Here is a 27,855-nt window from a genome sequence, read left to right on the forward strand (position 1 = left end):
CTTGTTAGCTTTTAAATGAAATGAGGGTCTGAATGAGGGTATGAGGGCATGTGTGTGTGTTCTGGATAGTCACTCAGCCTTTATTTCCTCAAAGCTTGGCTGATTACACTGTTCCCTCAGTAGCTTTGGTTTTATAAAGAAATATAAATACAGATCAGTGATAGAGCCTACAGGAGAGGATTATGCCTCTGTGGAGCAACAGATCAACAAAACACTGACTGGTTCAGACAGTGCTATCAGCATTACAAATGGGTGCCGTGTACAGCATACCAACCTAAACACACATACAAACTTATATTTATTGGATTTTCTGGTGTATCAGGGACTGGGAGAAACAAATAAGCTTGTCCATTTCATCTCTTTGTATCCCTCTCCGCTGATTACATTTTAAATTCAACAGAAGCATAAACACATTCCAATATGAATAAAATCCTGCTTGGTACTGTGCTTTGATAAGGCCTAATTAGATCTTTTGTTTTAGGTGGCAAATTTGATAATTATGCAATGCTATTCAATTTTATTTCTGTAAAATTTTGCCCTCACTCCAGTTTAATTAATGGGGGGTACTCTCATTTAGCAGATTAAGACTCATTATACAACTGCAGTAAATGTAACTTGAATAATTCAAGGTGCTTGTATAAAGCATATTTGAGAAACAAAAAAAGAGGATTCAAAATGGTATGTGTAATCTTGCTGTGAAACAATTATGAGCATCTGAAAGGAAACAAAGATGATGTTGCCTTCTTCAGCTGATGTAGAAGCAATTGGAGGCAACATTAGATACATTTGGATGGAATGGATAAAAGCACTGCCAACACTCTGACCCTGAGTGATTCCGTCAAGCAAAAGAAAGTCTCCTCGGCAGATTTAACTTAATTACAGACTGACAGTCAGTGTTTTGCCAGCTCTTAAATTCACCTCAACTATGGATCACCTCGCCCTGAGTGGAGGTGCTGTCACTCTGACAGAGTGATTTGGGGGCAATTTACTATGTTCTTAGCTAACTCTGCTGGATATCAAGCACTGCAGTACTGGGAAAGTGAAGGGTGAAGGTTGTGGAAGAAAAATTGGCTGTGGAAATAATTGTTAGAATTTGAGCATATAGTGGCCCCAAAAAGTATTTTGACTAGGTCTGTTATTTATTATTAAATAATCATTTGATCACAGTTATCTGATCTAACCGCAGTTATTTGAGATAACCGCGATTATTGTGCACTTTAAATTCCAATAAAATTTTACTGTCCAAAAAGGAGAATGAATGAAACATTTGAGTGTCACTCAAACTGTCTCACTGAGCCATACTGGAAGGGAGGCTGTCCCTTTCCACCTTGATGGTGTATGTGCCTGCTATCGCGGCCCACCACGACTCAGTAGATCGCAAGTCTTTGGGCAAGCACGACTTAATCATCAGGTTCCTAAGAGCCTCCCGGAGGTTAAATCCTTCCCGGCCAAGCCTTCAGAGACCCCCTTTCGAGCCGCTAGAATCAGTTGGACTCAGGGCCCTCTCTCTAAAGACTGTTCTGCTGATCGCGCTCGCCTCCATCTAGAGGGTCGGGGACCTTTAAGTGTTCTCTGTCAGCGACACTTGCTTGGAGTTCGGTCCGGCAGACACACATGTGATCCTAAGACCGCGACCGGCTACGTGCCCAAGGTTCCTACCACGCCCTTCAGAGACCAGGTAATGAACCTGCAAGCGCTGCCCTGGGAGGAGGTAGACCCAGCCCCTTCGTTGCTGTGTCCGGTACGTGCTTTGCGTACCTACTTGGACCGCACGCAGAGCTTTAGACGTTCTGAGCAGCTCTTTGTCTGATTTGGTGGACAGCGGAAAGGGAACGCTGTCTCCAAACAGAGGCTGTCCCACTGGGTGGTGGACGCCATTTCATTGACCTATCACACCCAGGCCGTGCCCCCCCCCCCCTTGCGGATGCGAGCACACTCAACAAGGATTGTTGCGTCCTCGTGGGCACTGGCCAGAGGCACCTCCCTGGCAGACATATGTAGAGCAGCAGGTTGGGCAACACCTAATACTTTTACGAGATTTTAAAATCTCAGGGTTGAGTCAGTATCGTCCCGTGTTTTCTCAGGTCAGAGCCGGTAGAACTCAGTAACACGCTGACGGTCTGGCCGGGTGGATCGCTTGCACCTAGCGCCCTTTCCCTCGGCAGAGGTAAAACTGTGTGCTTTCTCTACCAGGAAATCCCGTACATTCGGATCCCTGGATTACTTTCTCAACCAAACTTTGTTTAACATTTATGTCTCTAACGTTGTAAAGTTGTAAAAAGTTTTACATTTTAGATGCTGTCAAAACATTGATATATTGAATGCTGTTTCTATGAATGAACAAAATGTATGCCTATGTATAAGAATGAATACCTACAATCACCCTGGACAATAAGGGAGTATAGAGAGCCTCTGCAGTATAATCTGAGTTTTTGTAATAGGTGTATTTTGTAATAGACAGGTTTGTGACATCCTGAATTAAATTATACTTTAATTCATAATTTAATTAATAATTAAACTTTTCAAGTTTATGGCTGTATTTATCCATACTGAGACTTTATTAGATTTCAACTGGAAATCAGGCCCTTTTTAACATTCTGTTCATTGATCAATACACTCAGTGGGACTCTTCACAACACTAATCGTGATTATGAGGACACACACACACACACACACAATGTTGGTGTGGCTATCCTTATGACGACTCTCCATAGACATAATGATTTTTATACTGTATGAACTATAGATTCTATCCCCTAAACCTAACCTTCACAAAACACTTTCTGCATTTTTACATAAAAAAAAACATAGTTTAGTATGTATTTTAAGTGATTTGAATTATGGGGACATTAGAAATGTTAGAACTTTTTTATAAAATTATGGGGACTATCTACTGTAAATATGAGAATTGATATAATTTGTGTGTGTGTTTTACTCTCTATTTGTAAGTTACAGAATGAAAAGGCACATAAAAATGGCCATACAAGTCAAAAACACATTTTAACTGATATGTATGTTTTAGCTGATGGAAGAATACGATGGTGTGAATCATTTTTGTTTAGAAGAGGGTTTTTTTTCTTCCAGGTTTGATTATTTTTTTCCATACTTCCAGAATTATTAATTAGTGAAGGTCACTGGATTTTATGTAGACATTACAGCAGCTATACATTAGCTATGCATTTCATTCTGAGAAGGGATGGTGTAATCCTTTGAGTGGTGCTTATGTCCACAAATTCACAAACATGGATCGGAAATGTATTTGCATGTGAATATGAAGAGAGTTGCATGTTTTCCCCCATGACGCTGATAGTGCTCTAGGCCATCATTTAATGACAGACTGAAATACATTTGTGTTTAACAGGCATTTCTCATTTATAATTATGGATAGGTACCCCTGTGGCACATTAAACAGACGTGTTCTTTCGTTGGCAATATTCAAGTTATATTTGTGAATCAACATCACATTAGTTTATATTTCTGAAGCAGAGTACCAAAGCAATTGGCAAAATTAAAACTAACTTTACTACACTAATGCAATAGTTTCAGCATTTATGTGTGACATGCATTTGTTCATTTTCATGCATTTGCTGGACTAAAACCTTCTAAAGAAATAGCAACAGACATGGTTATATGACACAAAGTGGGCAGGATAGTAAGTTTCAGAGTTTCCCTTGTCACTCACTCGATGTTGTGTCAATGTAGTGACACTAGGGTTCGCTCTTGGGAGCCCCAAACACCTCTGATCTTTGATAAAAGGCCAATGGGAATTGTCAAGGGGAATTTGCATGCCACTCCCCCAGACATACGTGTATAAAAGGAGCAGGCTTGCAACCACTCATTCAGATTTTTTTTCGAAGCCGAGTTGTGTTGAGCAGCGAAAAGAGCACACACTGACGGATAGCATCTTTTTAAAGATGTTGTGGCAGGGTAAATGGCAGGTCCAGGTCATGATGCTACACACCTGGCCTCTGATTAGGCTAATTTTTGCCCTTGAGAGTGATAAGAGGCCAGCGCTCTCCCTTTATGAAGCAGCCATATGCCTTGAAGTGGCGTTTGTTCACGAATTGAAGTTTTTCCCGAGGCGAAGACCCCCAGAGATGCACAGTTGGGTCAGTGCTTCCTTCCTGCAGGAGAGGCTGGAGGGGCGGCTGTCCTCCTCCAACTTAAAGGTGCATGTAGCTGCTGTAGCGGCGCACAACGACGCAGTGGACGGTAAGTATTTGAGGAAGCATGACCTGAGAGGACGGGATCCTCCTAGGCTACACCACTTTCCCTCGTTTGATCTCTCCATTGCAGATCTCTCCATTGCCCTCCTGGGCCTGCGGAGAGCCCTGTTTGAGCCCTTAGAATCAGTTGAGCTAGGCGGTCTCATCAAAGGCTGACCTCCTGACTGCTCTCATGTCCATCTTAAGGGTTGGGGATCTGCAGGCGTTCTCTGTCAGCAACACCTGCCTTGAGACCATGACCGGGCTATGTGCCCAGGCCCCATGACTCCGTTTAGGGATCAGGTGGTGAGCCTAGTAGCAAAGCTGCCCCAGGAGGAGGCAGACCCCGACTTATCGTTACTGTGTCCAACACGTGCTTTGCGCATCTATTTGGATTGGACGTAGAGCTCTAGAGGCTCTGGGCAGCTCTTTGTCTGCTTTGGTGGACAGCGGAAAGGGAACGCTGTCTCCAAACACAGGCTTGGCCACTGGACCATGGATGCCATCGCATCAGCATACCAGACACAGGGCAAAGTGCCCGCCCCTTTGGGATTAAGAGCACATTATACGGAGTGTGGCATCCTCTTGGGGACTTGCCAATGGCACCTGTCAATCAGACATCTGCAGGGCAGCGGGCTGGGCAACACCCAATACCTTTGAAAGATTTTATGATCTCCAGGTTGAGCCGGTTTCGTCCCATGCATTATCAGGTACGAACAGATAAGTTTACAAGACAGCTGGCCGGGTATACCGCTTGCATACTGTGCTTTTCCCCTCCATGAGGTGAAGACATGTGCTTTCTTCTCCCATGCAAGTTCACGAGACCGTGGACCCTGGAAGTCCTTCCTCCCTAGCCCTGTGGCTGGCGAATTCGGTGGAGCAAATTAATAGTCAGACCCAGTATGTGTGCTAGCACGCCCTGTACTGGGGTAGGTTACCAGCTGTAACCCCCTGTGATGTATTTTCCACGTTACGGTTTCCCTATTGGTAGACCCACATCTCCCTTGGGCAGGACCTACCACTTCCATGTGCAGCTGGTGAGACCACGTGATGTTTTGCTACATGTTAACCTCCCCTTCGGGCAAGATTTAGCCTCTGTGGTGTCTTTTACTCCTCAAAGAAAAGGAAATGAAAAGAAGACCTTCCCCAACATTAATAAAAAGCATTAAAAGGCCCCAGACGAAAATCTAAATACTTTGTGGAGGGAAAACACAGAGACAAACAATATATCCGTATGTCCGGGGGAGTAGCATGCAAATTCCACTCGCAAATTCAACATTTTTTGCTAATTCAGACCACTACATCTTCAGTGTAATTATAGCCACCTGGCTAGTGTCTGTGGTATCAGGTCTGTGTGGCAATTCCACAACCCTACACTTCTCTTCTGAAAACACTCAAAGAATTAACAAACTTACAGTATATCGGCAGTAGGCTGAATTAAAATAAAATAAATACAAATGTAAAAGATTAAAGAAGAATTAGGGGTATAAATAAATTGCGAATGACTTACATTTACATTGTCATTTAGCAGATGCTTTTTTCCAAAGCAACTTACAAATGAGGAATATTACAAGCAATTATTTATACAAAAGTTAATTTTCAGTATTACACTGCCAAGTGCTCACAGTGGCTGGAGCACTAAAGATGATAGTATAGAAGGAAGAGACAGACAAAGATTATTTTTTTAAATAGTAAGTGCATTTAGTGTAGCTTAAGTGCTCTCAAATTGTTTTTAGCTGTATATGTAATCCATTACTACCCAGCACTGCAAATAACAATACTAACATGAAAATAGCATGCTATGACTCTGCTGGTTGATATCTCCAAATGATCACAGGCAAAGTCCAAGTGACCTCAAACCGTGAGCTTCATCTGCACAGAAGAGCAGTACTGAAATACCACTCACGTAAAATGTTCCTCCATAAATTGCTTGCAATTTTAGATTTCACCAACAGATGTCGATAGAGAGCCCAAAGTTATGTAATGCAGCTTTAATAATATGGGATGTATGACAGCCTTTATTTACATATACACTGGAATGACACTGTTCTTGCAGTCTCCTCAAGTATACTGTTGGTCATTTTCAATCATATTTAAATTATCCAAACTTTGCTCTTATATGCAGCTGATTGTATGCATACAGGACATTATCTATTAACATGGTATTATATTGTATGTTTTGAGAACACAAAAAGGTACTCACGCAGCACCATGACTCCATGGCGCAGTGATTGGGCACGGTTGGGCTCAACAGCAACCGTCTCCTGAAACATGCGCAGGCTGCGCAGCAGCTGGCTGGCTATGACTCCATTTAATGCTGAGATCAAAGTCATGGGAACCACAAAGGACAGGAAGGCATTCACCTTGAGGAAGAGGTGGGAATAAATAGACTGTAAGAGACCTTCTTACATTATGATACCCATAAAAAGAGCTACAGGTAAATTTCTTAATAAAATGTTAAGAAATGTTTAAAGTTTGCAGCACTTTAGGATGAGACAATTAACTGTTAAGCCTTTAAGATTTTTAATGCGGAGTGCTGAATAAGTGCTGAAGACTGGAAATGGGGGTCATTTTGTTTTGAACTTCACATAAAATGATGTAATCAACAGTTTAAAAATGAAGTGACACTATTGTCACCAAATGGAATGAAGAAATGAATTACTGTTTTCAAACCAGACCTGCCATTGATTAAACAAACAGGTAGTCCCGCTCCAAACTTAGGCTATTGGAAACAAATCCATATACACTTTTCAGGGAAATAAACCTTTAATTGACTTAAGGTTGTCTGAAAGGGATAGTAGAAAGTATTTTAACATTGAAAAAAGAAAAACATCACCCACAATCTCCAAAATGTTCTTTATGTAGCAAGTACTATGTTAATAACATTATGTAGTTCAATATCAAAATATCTGCAACAAGGAGGAGGGCAGGGCCAGGCTGTGACTACGCACACCCGGCCCCCAATCGGGCTAATCAGCTGTGGAGAGGGATAGGTGCAAAGAGATGCGGCAGTTCAGGAGAGAGAGAGAGCTACAGGCAGCTGCCCTGTATGTGTTTATGTTTGTGTGTCTTTGTGTTTAAGTTTATTAAAAACATTGCTTCGCCTGGTTCCCGCCTCATCCTTTCCATTGAACCCTGTTACATTGGTGCTGAAGCCCGGGAAGGAGGAGGGATGGGCCATCATAGAGTCCTCACCACTACCAATCACCTCAAAGGAGCAGCCTCAGTCATCCACCGGGGGACGGAGGAGTTCCCTACCAGCCGCAGAAACGCGGAAGGACGTTCCGTCCACCAGGGGTCAGAGGACTGGCTCCGGTCCACTGGGGAGGAGTGGCTGTTGTCCGCCAGAGGGTGGAGGAGTGATCGAGGACCAGGCGCTGGCATGTCTGGGAACCACAAGTAAGTTTTCTCTCTCTCTCTCTCTCTCTCTCTCTCTCTCTCTCTCTCTCTCTCTCTCTCTCTCTCTCTCTCTCTCTCTCTCTCCCCTTGTCTCCCTCCCAGGTTGTGGAAGGTGGGGAAGACCTGCCGGCATGCAGGGCATGAAGGTTCCTGCCTCCTCCTTTCCATTGAACCCTGTTACAATAACAATGCACATTTAAACTTGTTATTCAAGAATCGGTGGGTTAGTTGCACCATCCAAATAAAATGGGAGGCAGTTCAACTGGCACAACAGGATCTAAACAGGAACTGTGTTTGATTATTAATTACATGTTTCTTACCCACATCTTTCTTATCACTTCAGAAGACATATATTAAACCATGGATTTTATGGATTACTTTTATGCTGCCTATATGTGTTTTTTTTGGGCCTCCAAAGTTCTGGTCTGCATTTACTTGTATTGTATGGAGCTACATAGCCTTCTAAAATCTTTGTTTGTGTTCAGCAGAAGAAAGAAAGTCATATACATCTGGAATGGCATAAGGTTGAGTAAACGATGAGACCATTTTAATTTTTGGGTGAACTATTCCTTAATCTCTGTTCTGTACTGTGTTGTTATTTCAAGGACATGCAGTAATTATTTCCATAAACAGATTTAATTAACCCACTGAATATAATCAGTTTCTCTTTTCCTCTTCTTGAGGTCACTCAGACAAGGTGCAATGTCAATTAGACAACTTGTTAAGAATCCTAAATACTCACATATCTGAAGTAATTAAATGTCATTTGTTTCATCCACTGACCTTTCAGATAGTTAAAGCTTATTTGTTTACTGTAACATTACTTTCTCCTATCCCAGCTTTATATGCAGAGACAACAATACATAATTTGTAGGTTGATTTCACCCAAAAGTGTAATCGTTATATCTGTTTGGCAGTATAAAAACCTTGCTCTGTTTGTTTAATCAGTGGCACATTGCTTTCTGCAATTCCATTAGGTGATGCCAATGGTGCACAAATTGCATGACCTTTAATTTATTTAATATATTATAATAGGCAGAATATGCATGGATGTCTGATGTGATACTCGGCAACATATCAGTTAATTAAACAATAGACCTCTTAAATATGGAACTCTAGAGATGAAAGACTCAGACAGATAAAGAAAGAGAAGGAGACTTGTCTCTTTCTGCCCCCCCTCTTCTATTCTTATATTCACTTGGTCAGTCATTATCATTTTAAAGAACTTGAGAATCCGTCTACAGTATAATCACCATACAACACACAAGGGGATCAGACATCCACTCCACAAGCTTCAGATACTATATTTATCTTCACATCTCTGGTCATATAGCAGACATGCTGAAAGATTTATTAAACAGCTTTGACTGGGGAACAACAAAACAGCAGATAAATAGAAAATACAATCACTTATCACCTTCCAAAACACACCAACCGTCAGAGTAATTCAGAATACTTTTAAGCATTAACATCTGAGTCATGAGATCTAATTCCCTCTCCGTTTTTCCTGCAAGAAAAGAGTACCAGTAGGTTGCTTGGTGAGGCTGATGGGATATAAAAGACCAATGAGAAACCACAGGACATTAGCATCATTATCATGTTGATTACAATCAGCGACTGTCCAAGTTAACAAAACTGTTAAACATTTTCACAGAGGGGGTTGAAAAGGAAACACTAATGCTATTGTGCAAAGGTCATATTCATAACTTTGTATTTCAAGGAAGAAAGTCATACAGGGTGTTTTTGAGCGAGCTAACCCTTTAAAACTAACCCTTTAAAACGCTGACTATGTTTCATTTAACAATCTGTATTAACATACAGTAAATAGCTAAATTGTGTGTAATTGCGAAAAATCACCCTTCGCACTTGGATAAAAGTTCACAGATGGTTCTTCTGAGAGCTTGCAAACACTGTCCACTACCCCAAAATGCATGCACATGTACATGTCCAAGGAAAGTCTACAAGGAGTTCTTTCTTTCTTTTTTTTTATTGGTCACATTCCTTGAACTCTGTCAAAAGACATTGCACAGGCTGTTTTTGAATTCCCTTCCATTCTTTTTTCTGCTGCCAAAGCAGTATAATCTCATCTGTTCTGACATCTGCACTCTATGAAAAAACCGAGACAATACTATTGGCATGTTCATCAGCACTAATTTGGAAGAACAGGGTGTTGGTTTAAGCAGTCCTTGTTAACTGGTGTTCATAAGGTGACTGGAATTCACAATAAGAGTCCAGATAGATTAAAAAAAAAGAGGTCTGCAGGAAAAGCTTTGGTATTTTCTAACACATCAAAAACCCACTGAAAGGGAAACAAGATGGCAATATTTTAGGATATTTAATGAGGAAGGTCAGATATGTGTCACGAACCCCGCTCCTCTGCTTCTCCCCGCATCACCTAGCACGCACACTCCCTCACTCCGCCCCCTCAAGCTTTTCACGCTCTTTTTGCTCGCTCGAGCCCTCACGCCCACTTTGCTCCTTCTCGCTCACATGCTCGTAGGCAATCTCCCTTCCTCGAGTTTCTCACGCGCTTCCAATCCTCCTGCACATTAGTTTCACCAGCACTCGTCTCAATCACCCCTTTATTCGTTACACCTGCACCGCTCGTTAGTTCCCCTATTTATATCACAGCACATTCGTTTCACACCCGTTGGTTATTGTATTTAGATTCCCGTGTCTTTGCCCCCCGCTAGTCTCGTCTAGTTTTGACCCCCTTTGATTCGTTACCCCTTAGCTTGCCAGCTCTCTTGTTCCCCTAGCTCCCCTGTTTAGTCCTTCCCGCTACTCATTCTGATTACCCCGGCTTTGACCCTACGCTTTCCTCGACCTCTCTCTTTGGATTTGCCCCCTTGTTTATACTTTGATTCCCCGGCTCTCGACCCTACGCTTACCTTGACCATTCTCCCTCTGGATTTTCCCCACTGTACCTTCGTCTGCTCTTTAAAAATAAAAGCAGTTTTGATTTACATTGTGACTGTCTCGTCTTGTGTGTGTGTGAGCGGGTTACAATATGTCAGATTCAAATATGTTCTGTTAGAAAACATCTTTTTTGCTTGTACCGTGTGTTTCTATGAAAGGTTAAGCCATGAGTACTAATTCAAAACTAAACACAGGTCTCATGAGTAATAGCTGCCAATCATTGTACCTTCTAATAGTTTTAATTATGCTGTTTGCTGCAAATTAACATTGCAGTTCTAAATTAAAAGCAAAATATTCATGCATAATTTTTTTACCACTTTTGAAAATATTTTGTGTAAGCAGTTTTCAACTATGTACTAACACTTTACAATGCTTTTAGAACCCTAAGATCCTTTAAGAACCATAAATCTAACCCTTCATATAATGTTTATGAAGACAAACTAAAAATATAAAACATATAATAAACCAATATCTATATCTGCAAACAAATTACATTTCTGTAGATATTTAGACATTAAGGGGCATTATCAATCCAATCAAAATTTCACTGGTTTCAAAGACTTTGATAAAAATTAACCCAATTTGGTCCCATTCTTTTGACAAGAAAACAGGTACAAAAACACTATTAGTAGAATGTTGCATGCATATGAATAGAACAAATGCACACTTCTGTATATACTGTAATTTACCAAAATATGTATCCTGATTAAAGACTTTGTTAGTTGCAATTGCATCATTCTAACTGTCTTTACTTCTCTTTTTGATTTCACAGGCATTATAGATGGAATGTTATGCCAGTGAATGCACACACTCTTTCTATTAAACCTACCTGGAAGACCCCATCTCCATGGAAACCACTAAGGCTATTTAAAAGAGGCTCCCAATGATTGGTTCAGCCACCTTATTAAATAGCCATTTTTGTTTTGAGACTATTGAAATTTATCTGAATGAAGGAGTTGGTATTATGGAGTAGCACTAGCACTGGTGTAGTTTAATCCAGTTTAAATTTATTTGTGCACTGTGCAAACTCACCCATGTTTGCAGAATTTACATAAATTCTCTCCAAATGATATTACATGTTTTTTGCTGTATTTATTTATGTTTTATGTATATTAAAACCCAATGAAATCACTTGACTAGTGCAGTTCTTTTCTGTGTTGACACCTTTTACTATTAAAACAGGAAGGTTGGGCAGGACACATTGAAAGGCTTGTCTCTTTTTCTGTAAATAGCCAAGGATTTAGGATGTCACAGCAGTAAACTATGATTTGTAATTTGCTAGTAAATATCAGGTGGTTTTGGGTGAAGACATGCTCATTCTAAACATCATATGATTAAAAAAATCTTTGTGTATGAATCCAGTTAGTGTTGGAGAATGTGCAGGAAAATTTATTTCCTATTCCATTTCTGCATAAAGCTTTTCCAGCCAGTATGCTCACTTAGGCAACAGCCTCACACACTCAAATAAACAAACAAATCAAGTGGCAAATCAAATTCTGCAAGAGTGTCTGCCTATTGAGGACCTTGTTCTCATGTTCCTACAGTCCAGTGCAGTCCTTAATTAAGATGCTGGCACTGTGTGTTTATTTAGTCTGGACAATGAAGCAACAATATAGGATGGTAATGACTGAATCTTAACGTTCCAGACATAATAGCATTACATAACAATACAATGTTACAGTCATATTATATTTAAGAAATAAATTAAGAAGAACATATTTTAAAAGCCAAAGCCAAGGTCCTGCATCTTTCTGCTTTTCTGATGTTGTCACATGACAAACACTGTCTGTAAACCCTGATTTGTTACCTGCAGTCTGATTGGTCCTGCTCGTTTGAACTGCACAGAGACTTACGGCCAGTTTATACTTCTGCATCGAGTCTACGCTATAGGCGTGGTCTGCATTTATAGTTCCGAGTTAGTCTGTCGGTATTGTTCTGCGAGTACACAAACAAAATGATATTGTATTCAGAGAAAATGCCTTCATTTTGTGCAACAAATTGTGTTTTACTTAAACACAAACTGACAGGCTGGAAGAACACAATATAATAATAAAGAAGGTCCAAGGTGCCAGCTCAAGAGAACACTAATCACCATAATGGTGACTTCAAACAAAACACAACTATTAATAAAAAACAACTAATTAAACTAAGACTTCTATTAAGTCTGAATAAAAACTTTTGTACATGTTTACTTTATTTAAAAAAAATTGTTACATTCTTATTCAAGAGCAAATGCTAATGGATATTTCACCATTATAACCAAAAATGCAGTGCTATACTGTTATTTTACTGTGTACAGGTTTGTTTGTTTTTTCGCAAACAACAGCTATTTACCGTAAAACTAGACACTTCACAGTAAGCCTGCTCTTGATCTCCCAGAATGCATAATTTTTAACAGCAAACTATTGTATTTAAGAATTGCTGTAGGAATTGGGGCGTAAATTTACAGCATTTTTTTCAGTGTATAGGCAAACAGGTGCTTTTTAATTGGCGTTTTTAATTTTCATAATTAATTAAATATGATTTAACTGTACACCATACTGTCAAATATATGGTCAAAACATACAGATCGGAAAGGTCTCCAGTAGAATACAACATATATTCTTTTACTCACATACCAAATACACAATATCGAGTAAAGCTCAGAGAAAAAAAGTTTAAGTTGTAAGCATTTGTCGCTTTTTTGTGTGAAACTTCTTGAAACATAAATAAAGCAGGTGATCCTGACTAAAACAATGCTGTGACCACAGCATTCCTACACAGCATTCCTTCCTACGGTTTGCATTCGACGGTTGAGCATATCAGTACAAGGTCCTCCCCTTCGGCTTGTCCCTGTCCCCCCGCGTCTTCATGAAGGTCGCGGAGGCTGCCCTCGCTAAGGGAACTAGGCATACGCATACCTCAACGACTGGCTGATTCTAGCACACTCTCGAGAGTTACTGTGTGAGACCAACTGAGCAGAGCTCATTTTTGTTTGAACATAAATAGAGCTCTCAGTACAGCTTTTGCTCCCCAACTACACCAAACAACCAAAAGAAAAAGAGATGAAATGGATCATTAACAGGCTAATAGAGCAACAGGCAAATTACATGTTAATAAAACACAGCTGAAATACTGTAATAGGTTGGAGTTATTCAACCAAGCTCTTTGCGGCTTGTACTAATTTATTTAAGTCTAGCACTGCACTGTTTGATTTAACAAATGAATTACATTTTGAGACTCTATAATGAGGTAATTGTCTTAATCCTTGGCTGTAGTGTGGTCTGTAAGGATACCCGCAATATCTGACCACTTTAAATAACAGCACATGTCTACAATGTGTCTTGTTAAAAATTCAAAGCTGCTTGGACAAGGTGGACTAGTGAGGTTTCCATGGTTACTAAAATGTTACACGTACTTGCTTTCTTTCTTACTTTCTTTTCTATCTTTCTTTCTCTTATGCATACACAGACACATTACATGATCAAACAGTTGTATAACATCAAAGAAATGTCACACAGACCCTGTTTACATGGTTTTAACATCCATCTCAGCTGATCCAAGTGGACAGTACTCAATACAGGTTTAAAGAGCATCCAAAACATTTTGTTTTGTAATCTGATCACTCAAACCACATTTTTCCCTACCTTGCCCCATTCCCTCCTCTCCTCTATAATTTTAAGATCTCTCTGTAAGACTGTCCATATCCGCTGCCCTAAAGTCTATAAGGTGTCTGTAAGTCACACTTTGGAAAAGATGTTGGACAAAAGTAAAAGCACATTTTGCAATTCAGGTCAACTAAAATGTTGTTTTGTAAACTCAAAATGGATCTGAATGTCCTCTTACAAAGCCAAAAAAGTATGTAGTGTGTTGCTTTCTCTCTGTTACTCTCATCTTAACTTCACTTATTCATTCAACAACTACTGTGTTTTCCTGACTGACCATTGCTTGTGATGGACATTAAATATCCATGGCAGATCTATATGAGAATGAGGCTGGACACAAATTGTTCACAAAAAGTAATTATGGATTCATCTCTCAATAAAGCTTTGGGCAGGAGAAATCAGACATTCGACATTGTTGTTTGATGAAGAAACACCATGGAAGCAAACTATAGCAAGAACAACACATGAACTGTATGATATGATTAATGTAATTTGGGTGTACTAATGAAATTATTTAGGAGTTGTGTGTCTATTTAGACTCAATAAGTGCCTGAGAAAAGATAGTACTTATGTGTAGCTTATGTGTTGTGTAGCTTAGTTTGACAGCCAGTTACGTCTCATGATAATTCAGTGTGAAAGTAATGAATCATGTTTCCTGATTTGTTGCATTATCTCTTTGCTATATGAAAAATAAAATATCAATATGTACAGGTGAAACTCGAAAAATTAGAATATCGTGCAAAAGTTCATTAATTTCAGTAATTCAACTTAAAAGGTGAAACTAATATATTATATAGACTCATTACAAGCAAAGTAAGATATTTCAAGCCTTTATTTGATATAATTTTGATGATTATGGCTTACAGCTTATGAAAACCCCAAATTCAGAATCTCAGAAAATTAGAATATTGTGAAAAGGTTCAGTATTGTAGGCTCAAAGTGTCACACTCTAATCAGCTAAACACCTGCAAAGGGTTCCTGAGCCTTTAAATGGTCTCTCAGTCTGGTTCAGTTGAATTCACAATCATGGGGAAGACTGCTGACCTGACAGTTGTGCAGAAAACCATCATTGACACCCTCCACAAGGAGGGAAAGCCTCAAAAGGTAATTGCAAAAGAAGTTGGATGTTCTCAAAGTGCTGTATCAAAGCACACTAATAGAAAGTTAAGTGGAAGGGAAAAGTGTGGAAGAAAAAGGTGCACAAGCAGCAGGGATGACCGTAGCCTGGAGAGGATTGTCAGGAAAAGGCCATTCATATGTGTGGGGAGCTTCACAAGGAGTGGACTGAGGCTGGAGTTACTGCATCAAGAGCCACCACACACAGACGGGTCCTGGACATGGGCTTCAAATGTCAAACGTCTTACCTGGGCTAAAGAAAAAAAGAACTGGTCTGTTGCTCAGTTGTCCAAAGTCCTCTTTTCTGATGAGAGCAAATTTTGCATCTCATTTGGAAACCAAGGTCCCAGAGTCTGGAGGAAGAATGGAGAGGCACACAATCCAAGATGCTTGAAGTTGAGTGTGAAGTTTCCACAGTCTGTGTTGGTTTGGGGAGCCATGTCATCGGCTGGTGTTGGTCCACTGTGCTTTATTAAGTCCAGAGTCAGCGCGGCCGTCTACCGGGACATTTTAGAGCACTTCATGCTTCCTTCAGCAGACAAGCTTTATGGAGATGCTGACTTCATTTTCCAGCAGGACTTGGCACCTGCCCACACTGCCAAAAGTACCAAAACCTGGTTCAATGACCATGGTATTACTGTGCTTGATTGGCCAGCAAACTCGCCTGACCTGAACCCCATAGAGAATCTATGGGGCATTATAAGAGAAAGATGAGAGACATGAGACCAAACAATGCAGAAGAGCTGAAGGCCGCTATTGAAGCATCTTGGTCTTCCATAACACCTCAGCAGTGCCACAGGCTGATAGCATCCATGCCACGCCGCATTGAGGCAGTAATTAATGCAAAAGGGGCCCAAACCAAGTACTGAGTACATATGCATGATTATACTTTTCAGAGGGCCGACATTTCTGTATTTAAAATCCTTTTTTTTATTGATTTCATGTAATATTCTAATTTTCTGAGATTCTGAATTTGGGGTTTTCATAAGCTGTAAGCCATAATCATCAAAATTATATCAAATAAAGGCTTGAAATATCTTACTTTGCTTGTAATGAGTCTATATAATATATTAGTTTCACCTTTTAAGTTGAATTACTGAAATTAATGAACTTTTGCACGATATTCTAATTTTTCGAGTTTCACTTGTATATACACACATTTGAAGTCACTTAGGTTGAAGTCATTAAAACTATTTTTTTCCCACTCCACAGATTTAATATTAGCAAACTATAGTTTTGGCAAGAGCATGACATGAGTAATTTTTCCAACAATTGTTTACAGATAGATTATTTCACTTTTATCTGATTATATCACAATTCCAGTGGGTCAGAAGTTTACATACACTAAGTTAACTGTGCCTTGACATCATGGCAAAATTAAAAGAAATCAAGACCCAGAAACAAATTGTGGACCTCTAAACGAATGGCTCATCCTTGAGAGCAATTTCCAAATGCCTGAAAGTACCACATTCATCTGTACAAACAATAGTACACAAGTATAAACCCCATGGGAACACGCAGCCATCATGCTGCTCAGAAAGGAGATGCATTCTGTCTCCTAGAGATGAATGTAGTTTGGTGTGAAAAGTGCAAATCAATCCCAGAACAACAGCAAAGGACTTTGTGAAGATGCTGGAGGAAACAGGCAGAAAAATATCTATAGCTACAGTAAAATGAGTCCTATATCGACATAATCTGAAAGGCTGCTCAGCAAGGAAGAAGCCACTGCTCCAAAACCACAAAAAAGCCAGACTACAATTTGCAAGTGCACATGGGGACAGATTTTACTTTTTGAAGAAATGTCCTCTTGTCTAATGAAACAAAAGTTTAACCATAATGACCATTGATATGTTTGGAGGAAAAAGGGTAAGGCTTGCAAGCCAAAGAACACCATCCCAACCGTGAAGCATGGGGGTGGCATCATCATGTTGTGGGGGTGCTTTGCTGCAGGAGGGACTGGTGCACTTCACAAAATAGATGGCATCATGAGGAAGGAAAATATGCAGATATATTGAAGCAATCTCAAGACATCAGCCAGAAAGTTAAAGCTCAGACGCAAATGGTCAATGACCCCAAGCATAATTCAAAAGTTGTGACAAAATGGCTTAAGAACAACAAAGTTAAGGTAGTGTAGTTGTAGTGGCCATCACAAAGACCTGACCTCAATCCGATCGACAATTTGTGTGCAGAAATGAAAAAGTATGTGCGAACAAGGAGGCATACAAACCTTACACGGCTACCCCGATTCTGTCTGGAGGAATGGGCAAAAATTCCAGCAACATATTGTTAGAAGCTTGTGGAAGGCTACCCAAAAATGTTGACCCAAGTTAAACAATCAAATATTGACAATGTGCATATAAACTTCTGACCTACTGGGAATGTGATGAAATAAATAAAAGCTGATATAAATTATTCTCTTTACTATCATTCTGACATTTCACATTCTAACTGACCTAAGACAGGGAATGTTTTCTAAGATTATGTGTCAGGAACTGTGAAAAATGGACTATGTGAAAAAAGGTGTACGTAAACTTCTCACTTCAAATGTGTGTATATATATATATATATATATATATATATATATATATATATATATACACACAAACAGTGCATCCGGAATGTATTCACAGTGCTTCACTTTTTCCACATTTTGTTATGTTACAGCCTTATTCTAAAATGGATTAAAGTCATTATTTTCCTCAAAATTCTACAAACAATACCTCATAATGACAACATGAAAGAAGTTTGTTTGAAATCTTTACAAATTCATAAAAAATAAAAACGAAAAAAAGAAAATCACATGTACATAAGTATTCACAGCCTTTGCTCAATACTTTGTTGAAGCAACTTTGGCAGCAATTACAGCATCAAGTCTTTTTGAGTATGATGCTACAAGCTTGGCACAACTATTTTTGGGCAGTTTCTCCCATTCTTCTTTGCAGGACCTCTATAGCTCCATCAGGTTGGATGGGGAGCATCGGAGCACAGCCATTTTCTGATCTCTCCAGAGATGTTCCATCGGGTTCAAGTCTGGGCTCTGGCTGGGCCACTCAAGGACATTAACAGAGTCCTGTAGCCACATCTTTGTTATCTTGGCTGTGTGCTTAGGGTCGTTGTCCTGTTGGAAGTTTGAGGTCCAGTGCGCTCTGGAGCAGGTTTTCATCAAGGATGTCATCTTTCCCTCGATACTGACTAGTCTCCCAGTTCCTGCCGCTGAAAAACATCCCCACAGCATGATGCTGCCACCACCATGCTTCACTGTAGGGATGGTATTGGCCAGGTCATGAGCGGTGGCTGGTTTCCTCCAGACATGACGCTTGCCATTCAGGCCAAAGAGTTCAATCTTTCTTTCATCAGACCAGAGAATTTTGTTTCTCATGGTCTGAGAGTCCTTGTGGTGCCTTTTGGCAAACTCCAGGCGGGCTGTCATGTGCCTTTTACAGAGGAGTGGATTCTGTCTGGCCACTCTACTATACAGGCCTGATTGGTGGAGTGCTGCAGAGATGGTTGTTCTTCTGGAAGGTTCTCCTCTCTCCACAGAGAAACGCTGGAGCTCTGTCAGAGAGACCATCGGTTTCTTGGTCAGCTCCCTGACTAAGGCCCTTCTCCCCTGATCTCTCATTTTGGCCGGCCATTTAGCTCTAGGAAGAGTCCTGGTGGTTCCAAACTTCTTCCATTTACAGATGATGGAGGCCACAGTGCTCATTGGAACCTTCAATGCTGGAGACATTTTTCTGTACCCTTCCCCAGATTTGTGCCTCGATACAATCCTGTCAATTTTTTCTGACAATTCCTTGGACTTCATGGCTTGGTTTGTGCTCTGACATGCACTGTTAACTGTGGGACCTTATATTGACAGGTGTGTGCCTTTCCAAATCATGTCCAATCAACTGAATTCTACAGTCAAGTTGTAGAAACATCTCAAGGATGATCAGTGGAAACAGGATGCACCTGAGCTCAATTTTGAGCATCATGGCAAAGGCTGTGAATACTTATGTACATGTGATTTTTTTTTTGTTTCATTTTTTATTTGTAATAAATTTGCAAAGATTTCAAACAAACTTCTTTCACGGTGTCATTATGGGGTATTGTTTGTAGAATTTTGAGGAAAACAATGAATTTAATCAATTTTGGAATAAGGCTGTAACATAATTTCTGGATGCATTATATATATATATATATATATATATATATATATATATATATATATATATTATGTTTTATTATTTTCTAATTGCATTGAAAATATTTTGAAAATGTTAAACAAATGTTTGATAAATATACATGCCAGGTCTCTAAAGACCCAAATATGTAAGGCTGTTTGGTGAAATTATCATGCATTTAAGGATTAAAAAGGGAATTTTAATTAAATGCAAAAAGCTATTTTTTTTAAATGTTTGGTACATAGTTTTGCATAGTTTACATGTTTCTCACACTAAATTATGTTTTGTCAGGTAACCTAATAAATTTAGTTTTATGTGGTAATTTCTAAATTAACAGTTTTTTTTTTTAATTCAAATATATTATTGAATACGGCTGAATGAACCTGACTACATTAGGTTACACCAACAAAAGTCATTATTAAATGTCAGATGAGGTAGAAAAATGTCCTTAAGGTTACAATGGCACATTTTCACTTTTAACAGTGAAATATACACTCACCTAAAGGTTTATTAGGAACACCATACTAATACTGTGTTTGACCCCCTTTCGCCTTCAGAACTGCCTTAATTCTACGTGGCATTGATTCAACAAGGTGCTGAAAGCATTCTTTAGAAATGTTGGCCCATATTGATAGGATAGCATCTTGCAGTTGATGGAGATTTGTGGGATGCACATCCAGGGCACGAAGCTCCCGTTCCACCACATCCCAAAGATGCTCTATTGGGTTGAGATCTGGTGACTGTAGGGGCCATTTTAGTACAGTGAACTCATTGTCATGTTCAAGAAACCAATTTGAAATGATTCGAGCTTTGTGACATGGTGCATTATCCTGCTGGAAGTAGCCATCAGAGGATGGGTACATGGTGGCCACAGGGCTTAAAGTGAAAAAAATTGCTGAGCCTGAACTTTTTTTTTGGGGGGGGTTGTTTTGCAGAGACGGACTTATCTTCAAATGGAACCATTTATTTTTAAGTATTACGGCTGTATCTTAATGGCATCTTTTTATTAATGAAGGCCAGTACCACTGATATTTTATTTAGTATACTAAATTTTAGGGTTATAAAATAGTCTGCAATGCATAAATTATAAATTAAATTCGATTAATCCTTATTAAAGCTACAAGCGTTCTTTAGTCAAAGAGTAGTTAGTAGTTTTCTCTGTTCCCTTTGTTCTTTGGTTAACTTTACTGACAGACAGAATTAGTGGCTACTGTCACTTTAAGATCTACAGCTGGTGACAGGATCTCACGCGTCTCATTCTCTCACTACTCTTTACTTCCATTTAAGATTTTATTTAACTCATTTAAAGTTAATAATGATTGATTCTTGTGAGGATACTCGACAAAACGGACATTTTGGCATAAATGTGTGTGTTATTGTTCGTTCAAGCGCGAAAGAGAATTCGATACTGGTTCGCGACTTTTTGTGCCTCGTGTGTGTGTGTGTGTGTGTGTGTGAGGAGGACATTTACTGAAGTGCGTTCTCTTTTGTCTTGTCGCACATTAATGGTTTAAAGCATTTGGTGGACAAACTAATAACTAATAAGAGCTAAAGAATGACAAAGAACGGATGCAGCGTTAACTGTGTTAAATATTTTAAAACATTAAAGCTGGACAAAAAAAAAGAAATCGCATACGTTAACGTTGACAGCACTAAAGGTGCGCATACACACTGCAACGTTACTTGTCATACATTGCTGACAGAAAATAAAGCGGTTTAAAGTGGACTCGTTTTCATGGTAGGCCTACACATAATGTTTTTTAGTAAGCTACACAGAATGTTCTACATTAAATATTTAACTAACAGTCTGAAGTTACCTAGCAGCAGTGTATGTTAATGTTAGCTCAGTCAACGTAAGGCTAACATCAAAAGGTGTAGACAGAAAATATGATTATGCTGACCTGAGCTAATTTACTGAAATCAACCAACTCACATCTCCTTTCTTTTCATCCATGATGACATTAAGTCACCTAATGTTGTTTCTGGAGTTCTGCGCTCCATGCTTTCACCGACGACGCTAACGTGAGGTATGGATCTCAATCACACTGTTGCCAGGACCCGCCCTGCTCTGCTTCTGATAGGCTTGTGACGTTAGTTAGAGCTGCGCTCCTCTCATATGATTGGTAGGTGAAATCAATTGACTCGAAAATATTAAACCGCATTCAAGTTCCCAGTTTCAAATGCAGCCGCGCGGTATGCGCGCTCATAATGGAAGCGGCGCACTCGTTTTTTCCAAGCGCGTCCGCGCCGAAAGTGCGTCCGACTGTAATTTGCAGCCTGATTAATAAATTTTGCCTGCGCCAGAGGCCGGACCTGCCCTCAAGCCGGAAATCCGGCCCCCGGCCGGAATACTTTAAGCCCTGTGGCCATAAAGGGATGGACATGGTCAGAAACAATGCTCATGTAGGCCGTGGCATTTAAACGATGCCCAATTGGCACTAAGGGGCCTAAAGTGTGCCAAGAAAACATCCCCCACACCATTACACCACCACCACCAGCCTGCACAGTGGTAACAAGGCATGATGGATCCATGTTCTCATTCTGTTTACGCCAAATTCTGACTCTACCATCTGAATGTCTCAACAGAAATCGAGACTCATCAGACCAGGCATCATTTTTCCAGTCTTCAACTGTCCAATTTTGGTGAGCTCTTGCAAATTGTAGCCTCTTTTTCCTATTTGTAGTGGAGATGAGTGGTACCCGGTGGGGTCTTCTGCTGTTGTAGCCCATCCGCCTCAAGGTTGTGCGTGTTGTGGCTTCACAAATGCTTTGCTGCATACCTCGGTTGTAACGAGTGGTTATTTCAGGCAAAGTTGCTCTTCTATCAGCTTGAATCAATCGGTCCATTCTCCTCTGACCTCTAGCATCAACAAGGCATTTTCGCCCAGGTGTCCTATTCTGTGAAATACAGAATGCTGTGGTTTATGAATGATGTTTGTACTATTAAATGAAATGGTAAAGTTTTACTTTGCTGGATAATTGGCCTCAAATTCGCTCACTCTCTCCGTGGCTAAAGTTCGTCTAAACACCTGCCAAAACACTTATTTGTGCCAGCCTGCTCTCAGCTATCAGCCATCTTTCAGTGCCAGCATCATTGCCTGCTACAGTACTATAAATATATACTGTATATAGATGGCTCTATTTATTTATATATTTGTATCTAAGTACTAGCAGTACAAGATTAATTTTAGACAAACAAACATATTAAACATGATGAACCATTAGAGAGCATTAATACAAAGGAATCAACTGAGCTAAACTACTGTATGTAGGGGAGAGGGTTTATGCACAGGGGACTATATAACAATATGGATTGAGAAGAACATTGCATTTTCCCAAGACAAATTGCTCATATTCAAAAACCCATTACATCACATATTGAACAGAGAGGACTTCATACATATTTGTGGCAGTTTACATTTTATCATATGTGGTGACTGGCGAGGTTATACCTCATCTCAAAATGTAAGAAAAGACCATTATGTCCTTTCTGCGGAGATTCAACAAATAATTTTGTGTCCTAAAGGGCACTTGAATTTCAGGTATATATTGGTATAGCAATAAATAATATGCCATCATATTTCATACTGTGAAACCTTTGCATTTTAAAGATGACATCTTGGGGGTATCTGTAATAACCAGCTTCCAGTTTGCTGAGATTGAAGCACGATAAACTGTTTGCCTTGTGTGAAATAGCTGCTATTCAAACAAAATGTCTAAACACAATGTCTCAGCATGACATGCACGCACACATGCATTCACACAACACAATAATAACTAATGAAATTTGTCATTACAAATTCATCCATCATTCATTTACTCACCATTTTTTCTATTTCTCTTTGCACTTCTCACCATAAGCTACATCTTTTTTTTTTTCATTCTAGTATTTATTACTGTATATATATATTCATAAATTGTCTATTTCCTTTTGCTCATTCTCTTTTCAGTTATGCAGGCTCTGTCTGATTCATATTGTGACTCATTGGCTGTGTCCACTGTCCTCATCCAGCCACATGCACTTCAAGGACTGAATGATGTAAATGATATAAAATGATATATACATATTTTTCTTTGCCTCTCATGCTAGAACTCCACAGGTGACCTTTTTTGTACCCTGTATTGTGTATGTGTTTTGTGTTTAAGCATAAGATGGTCCTTGTAAAAAGATTGCATTCCAGACTACATTTGTTTCAATGGTGTAATAAAAAAGAATAAGGTGGGCATGCTGTTTAATCCAGTGAGGACAATTTCCAAGAGTCAAAGAATAATGTTTCTATTTCCAGGCAATCAGTATTAACTTCAGGACACAGAGAACAATCACATTGCATTTAAGAAAGAAAATTCCTATTTTTTTGTTCATTTAGTTTATTTATTGTTAGTTAGATAAGGTGCCTTAAGAGTAAAACAGATATTTAGAAGGAAATTGTGTTATGTATTTATATTTACAACAACTGAAGTCGTTAAATTCATAAGAACCACTTATGTATATTTTGACCATCATTGCTCAAACAGGAAAAAGTGTGTGCAATCAGAACGCTGCTGCAAAACAATGCTCATCATTTTATATATGTTTGAATAATCAGCTCATCAACATTTAATTTGCAATTTCAAAAGAACCAAAGGGGAATAATAAATAACTGACAAGTTAACAGCTACCCTTGTGGTTCAGAATAAAATACGCAACTGTTGAGATATTATTAGCTAAAGGATCATATAAATTAAAAAACAATATTCCCATCTCTGTAATTACAATGGCCATTATGATGGTTTGCCATAAGCGATTTCAGGTATTTTGGTCCCATACAGAAATCTGATATATGGCAATACATTTAAAACACATACTGTATGTAGCCAAGGTTCTCTTGATATTTATTACTTTATGTATGTTCAAATGGAATTTGAATATGTACATGCCTAAATTTATGAACAATAATTGTATATGTGTTCATACAGGCTACATGGCCATATATCAGATTTCTGTATGAGTTTTCCTTGCATGGATGTTGAATATGGTCTATTACATATTTTATTAATAATTAACAAGAAATAGTATGCAACAGGTTGTTCATTTCGATAAGACACATTTTCTTCGATCCAATGCCAAATGGATATCACCAAATCATTTCGGGAATGCTCCATTCATTCCAAGAATGTAAAGAGTGCTTGTGCGCACTCACCTGTAGGACGGTTTTGGCACTTATCGAGGACACGATGGTGGTGCAAATGAACTCACTGTCCACGACACGCTGTCCCATAGTGAAGAGCATCGGGGTGGCCAGCAAAAAAGACGCTAGCCACATGGCGCTGATGAGTTTCTTGGTGCGGCTTCGCGACATGATGCTCTTCGCCTTGAACGGGTGACAGATGGCCATGAAGCGCTCCACGCTCAGACTGGCGATGTTGAACGCCGTCGCATAGGAGCAGCCGTCCCTCAGAAAGTAGTAACCTTTGCAAACCGCCTCCCCAAAAGCCCAGGGATGATGCACCCAGATGAAGTTGTACAACTCAATGGGCATGCAAAGGATCAGGATGAGAAGGTCGGATATGGCGAGACTCGCCAGGTGATAATGCACCGTACACTGGAGGTTCTGAAGAGATTTCTTCGTGACAAGTGTATACAAGGTAATCGAGTTCCCCAAACAGCCGACAACAAACAACAGCACATAAATCACACTGACCAAAACTTTGGAGTAGATGTCTGTGTTCACGTCCAAATCCTCTTGGGAGACGCGGTCCGTTTCATTGTCCGGAAATTGTTGAGACCGGTTTGCAGACGACAGAAGTTTCTCTGCAAAGATGCGCAAGTCTATGAAGTTGCGTCCTAATAGTGTAGTATTCACCTCCATGATATCGTTTAGCTCATTAAATATTAACACTCAAGGTATGCCTAATTAAACGCATTTTGGTCACATGTGCGTAAAAGCTATGGGCACTGCTCTAAACTTGGTCAGTTTTGTGAAGGGAGATGTTCAGACGCTTTTATACGACGAGGAGAGGAGGCGGGTTGAACGCATGCCTTGAGCAAATGACGCAGCGCCATTCAACGATTAGTGTATATTTTTGCTGCAAGGCTTCATAACCATGACCATATGAAAGAGTTTGCCATCTCAGCGTTGCTTTGTTGAAATATCCAGATCAAAATCTGACTAGCTGACTAACATAATTTATCAAAAGAGTGTGAGTGGAGTTTGTTGGCATTTTTTTTTTTTTTTTTTGGCACATTGGTTTTTGGGTTATCACACTTGGAATTAAAAAAGAACAGATCATAATTTATAAACTTCAATGGCTTCATACACAATATTTACCAAATTAATTCCTCTAAATACACACATATACATAACATTAAACTGCATAATAATAATAATAATACTTATTAGGGTTCAAGCCCGAAGGGCGAGAAACCTATTGTAATTGTAAGGATTTGTATTATTATTTTTATTATTCTGCCCTAAAACTGATTGTGCAGACCAAACCGTAAGTTGTAGAGAGCTGAAACTTTGAGGGAAGGTAGTCCCCCAGAACACTACAGCATATCAAAGTTTCAGCTCGATCGGCCTCAAGGTGGTGCTATAGTGATCCCATAAATTTATAGTGGTCCTATAAATACTAGACCATTCTTTGGCTCAAGACGAACAAAATCTATATCTTCTGTCATGAAATTTTCGCGCTAATTTGCAATTTGCAAAACTCCTCCTACGCCATATGTCCGATTCACACTAAAATTGTCATGTGTCTACTATGAAACCTCTTGACAAAAAGTTATCAAAGGAAATTTGATTCGTCAAAGCATATGAAGATATAAGCCATTATATCTTCGAATTTTCAAAGCTGTCGTCCGTGTTTACGTATTGACCAATATCTACCAAACGAAAAGGCCAAATGTTACGAAACTTGATAAACTTAGATAACAGGACATTCTGAGGATGCACACAAAGTTGCAAAACGTTTCGCCTATAGGGGGCGCTACAACTAAAAAAACCGCTAATAACTCCGCAACCGTATGATCAATGCAGTTGAAAATTGGTATGCGTCTTGTAGATGCCAAAGGCTAACATATACTACAATATCAGTTGGACAAATAAAAAATATGTCCGCCAGTAGCCAATCAATTTTCAGCAACTAATAACATCAAATATTAATGGCCGACCGTTAAGAAACTTGAGATGTTTGTAGACAGTGTTAGTATGAGGCTGTGTACCAAGTTTTATGAAAATCTGCCACAAGGTGGCGCTATGACAAGGACATTTACCTTTTCACCAATAACTCTGCAACCGAGTTGAATAATCTCAAAATATGCACCAAGACCTACAAAATGTATATCTTCGTTTTATGGCATTTTATAAAATGTTTCCGCTATTCTAATTTTCTAAAAATGCTACTTTTTCAAACTCCTCCTAGGCCGTGTATCTGATTCTCACAACAATTGGTGTGTGTCTACTATGAACCCTCCTGACAAAAACTTTTGACTTGACAAAGCGTTGCAAAGATATAAGCCAACTAATTGGTCAGGCGTCATCTATTTTGTGCATATTGACCAATATCTGCCAAACAAAAAGGCCAAAAGTTACGAAACTTGATACATATATACAACACATTTTGAGTCTGCATACAAAATTGCGAAAACATAAGCCTATAGGGGGCGCTACCACAAAAAAAGCTCATAACTCTGCAACTGTATTATCAATGAAGTTGAAAATCGGTATGCATCTTGTAGGGGCCAAATGCTTACATATACTACAATATGACTAAGACAAATAAAAAAACATGGCCGCCAGCAGCCAATCATTTTTCAGAAAATTGCTGTATAAATGGTGTGTAAATTATTGTATATTATTCAATGTTATCTGCTATTGTGAACTACATCTAGGACTCCCTAGGTCAATAAATATCAAAGAAAAGTTGAACTTTAGTTATTTATTTAGGTATTTAGGGGTTGCATTTATCATGTGGGTTTGACCAAGTGTATCCAAAAGCCTATAATTCCTAAAATAAAAATTCAGACATCTAAAACCTTTTTGGAGATTGGGTGCATTGTGGCTTTATAACAGTTAAAAAGTAAAAAAAATGACCACCATAATAATTATCCTGTGTAAGGATCGTTGAACACAAGACATCAGTCATATTTAACACCAGTTTACAAATTCAGCAACTTACAAAGTACATATACATATACAAATACATTCCTTTTTTGTATACTTTGAAAGTTCTTAAAAGGATTGAACCCGTTAATATCTGCTAGCAGCTATATTTATTATTATTATTATTATTATTATTATTAGACCTATTACACTTACAAACAGTTCAATCTAAACTAGCGATACCCTTGGTTCCTTTCATTTGTGTGATTAAAAATGTTTTGAATTGATATAAAACAAGTTTAAGCTAAGATTTATATACAGGCATATG

General features: G+C 39.1%; 1 protein-coding gene across 1 annotated transcript in view; it reads right to left on the reverse strand.

The window, feature by feature from the left end:
- The window catches only part of LOC127619177 (neurotensin receptor type 1-like), a 60,086-nt gene extending 34,700 nt beyond the window's left edge, over nucleotides 1-25,386 (reverse strand). Inside the window, exons 1-2 of the mRNA XM_052091968.1 lie at nucleotides 24,627-25,386; nucleotides 6,409-6,568 (exon numbers count right to left, since the gene is read on the reverse strand). Coding sequence (XP_051947928.1) covers nucleotides 6,409-6,568; nucleotides 24,627-25,295 — 829 coding nt within the window. The 5' untranslated portion in view covers nucleotides 25,296-25,386. The remainder of the gene's footprint in view (nucleotides 1-6,408; nucleotides 6,569-24,626) is intronic.
- Nucleotides 25,387-27,855: the final 2,469 nt, after the last annotated feature.

This window comes from Xyrauchen texanus, chromosome 25, assembly GCF_025860055.1.
Source record: "Xyrauchen texanus isolate HMW12.3.18 chromosome 25, RBS_HiC_50CHRs, whole genome shotgun sequence".
Taxonomy (NCBI): domain Eukaryota; kingdom Metazoa; phylum Chordata; class Actinopteri; order Cypriniformes; family Catostomidae; genus Xyrauchen; species Xyrauchen texanus.